The 2,021-nt window shown below is 43.4% G+C and overlaps 1 protein-coding gene across 1 annotated transcript; it reads left to right on the top strand.

The window, feature by feature from the left end:
* The first annotated feature begins 715 nt into the window (after window positions 1-715).
* On the top strand, window positions 716-1,723 carry LOC108410465 (epidermal differentiation-specific protein-like). Its single transcript, XM_017681550.2, has one exon. The coding sequence runs from the start codon at window positions 716-718 to the stop codon at window positions 1,721-1,723; it is 1,008 nt and encodes a 335-aa protein (XP_017537039.2).
* Window positions 1,724-2,021: the final 298 nt, after the last annotated feature.

Genomic DNA, 2,021 nt, shown 5'->3' with positions numbered 1-2,021 from the left:
TGGTTTGGTTGATTGCTTTGCCTGGAGCATGTGCGAGCTTTGATAGCAATGATGCAAATCGGTGAATGATATGAAAATGATCTGGTTGAACAATATGTTGTGTAAGGCGATATTACATAAAAGCATTGGCAATACATTGGCTCTACAGACCCAGCATCTCTATAGCAAGCCATTCCAAGAAACTGTGATGGACCAGCTCCTTAAACTGGTTTCAATCTAGAGCACTTGCAGTGTTTTCATATCCACTCTGGCCAGAGCAAAATCAGTCCATAGAATCAGCCATGTTTTCTCTCACTAAGTAAAAGATGAGTGATGCTTCCAGGCTCATTTAGAGCGCAATGTGGATCGGGAAGGACTTATTTATTGTTTAATCATTTTAGTGTTGACCTTAAGTAGTTTCTAGTTTTGCCTGGAACTACCAAGTCTCCCTTACAGTGTCTATTCTGCATTCTATCAACAAAAAGCCCTGTGTGCGTGATAGATATCGTGGGAATCTGATATCGTGAGAGATATCTTCAGTGGGATGGAACTCCCTCTGGCTAAAAGGTTGCTTCAACTGGTTTTCTCAGAAACTATTTCCATATTGATCAGTAGCTTCTGCACCCCCTCAAATTTCTTTCCAACTATAGGCTATATAAGGCTGGAGTTCTGCATGTTCTTCCTAGACATCTCCTAGAGTCTCATCTCCAACTGCGCTGACTTCAAAGACGACACGATGAGCAAGATTACTGTTTTCGAAGGTATCAACTTTAGTGGCAGGAGTAAAGAGTTCACCTCTTCTGTTTCCAACTTGGTAAAGGACAACTTCAATGACTGCATCTCCTCTCTGAGGGTGATTGGGAGTCCATGGGTGGCATATTCAGACGTCAACTTCAGAGGTTCTCAGTTTGCCTTTGAGGAGGGTGAATATGCCACCTTGGAGTGTGATAAGAGCATTTCTTCCCTAGAGATGGTGACGGAGGACCTGACAAATCCTCAGATAACACTTTATGAAGATGATAACTATGGAGGCAAGTCCCGCGTCTTCACCAGTGAAATCAATCTGGTCCACATCTCTTTCCATAATGTGGTGTCTTCTCACAAGGTGCAGAGAGGAGTGTGGGTACTTTATGAAAAAAGTAACAGAGGTGGTGCTCAGATGGTGGCCAGGCCTTCTCGTGATCTTCCTAATTATGGCTCGTTCAACAACAAAGTGTCTCATGTGCGCCCTCTGAAGCCTGGCGTAAGCACGGTGAAAGCAGAGATCAACTGGAAACAGAAACAAGAACGTGTCAGACCTGTTACGATTGACTCCATATGTGGTGTAAACCAAGGAGATCAAGAGAAAAGCTTCTCCAATGAGCTGTTTAAAGAGTATGAAGGCTTCATCACTGACAGCGTCACCTTTGACAGTTCTACGCAAATCCCCTTGGGAATGTCCTTTAATGTAGATGTAGGAGCAATGAAGGCAGACAAGAACTTCTCTTTGAGTGAAACCTTCACTGTGGAGAAAGGCAGCAGCAACACCAGAACTGAGAAGAAGAATATCAAAATCTCCCTGCCCACCAAAATATCTCCGCACACCAAGCTCACTGTAAATGTGGTGAGGAAAGAAGTGTTAACGAAGGCCTCAGTCCAGCTTACCATCATGAGAGGTTCCCTACTACCCATCGTGGAGTTTTGCGAGTACAAATGCCAATCTGGAAACTCCATCACCACCGAGTTAAAGGAGGAAAAAATCTAGTGTGCTCATTGGTGAGATACAGTAATTCCTCTAAACATACAAACAAAAAGTGGGGGGGGGGGCTATATTATAGAATATATGACCAGTTCTTTATCATTTTGTCATCAGAGTGTGGGGACCAAAACTAATGGCCTGCTTTTTCTTATTTCTAGGGAATATGCTTGGTGCTGGACCCTTTACACTGTCGCAGTGGATCTCAAGACTATCAAGGCACCCAGCTGAGAGCCAACTTTTACTTAACTTCTCTTCTCTAAGTGTCCTCCAGACTTTTAATTTCACTAAATTTCTCCAGCGTGAA

Source organism: Pygocentrus nattereri, chromosome 9 (genome assembly GCF_015220715.1).
Source record: "Pygocentrus nattereri isolate fPygNat1 chromosome 9, fPygNat1.pri, whole genome shotgun sequence".
Classification (NCBI taxonomy): domain Eukaryota; kingdom Metazoa; phylum Chordata; class Actinopteri; order Characiformes; family Serrasalmidae; genus Pygocentrus; species Pygocentrus nattereri.
This window is presented reverse-complemented; position numbering and strand designations above follow the sequence as displayed.

What these genes read in the sequence shown, in the direction of transcription:
- LOC108410465 (XM_017681550.2), top strand. Translation starts at nt 716, where the DNA reads ATGAGCAAGATTACTGTTTTCGAAGGTATCAACTTTAGTGGCAGGAGT.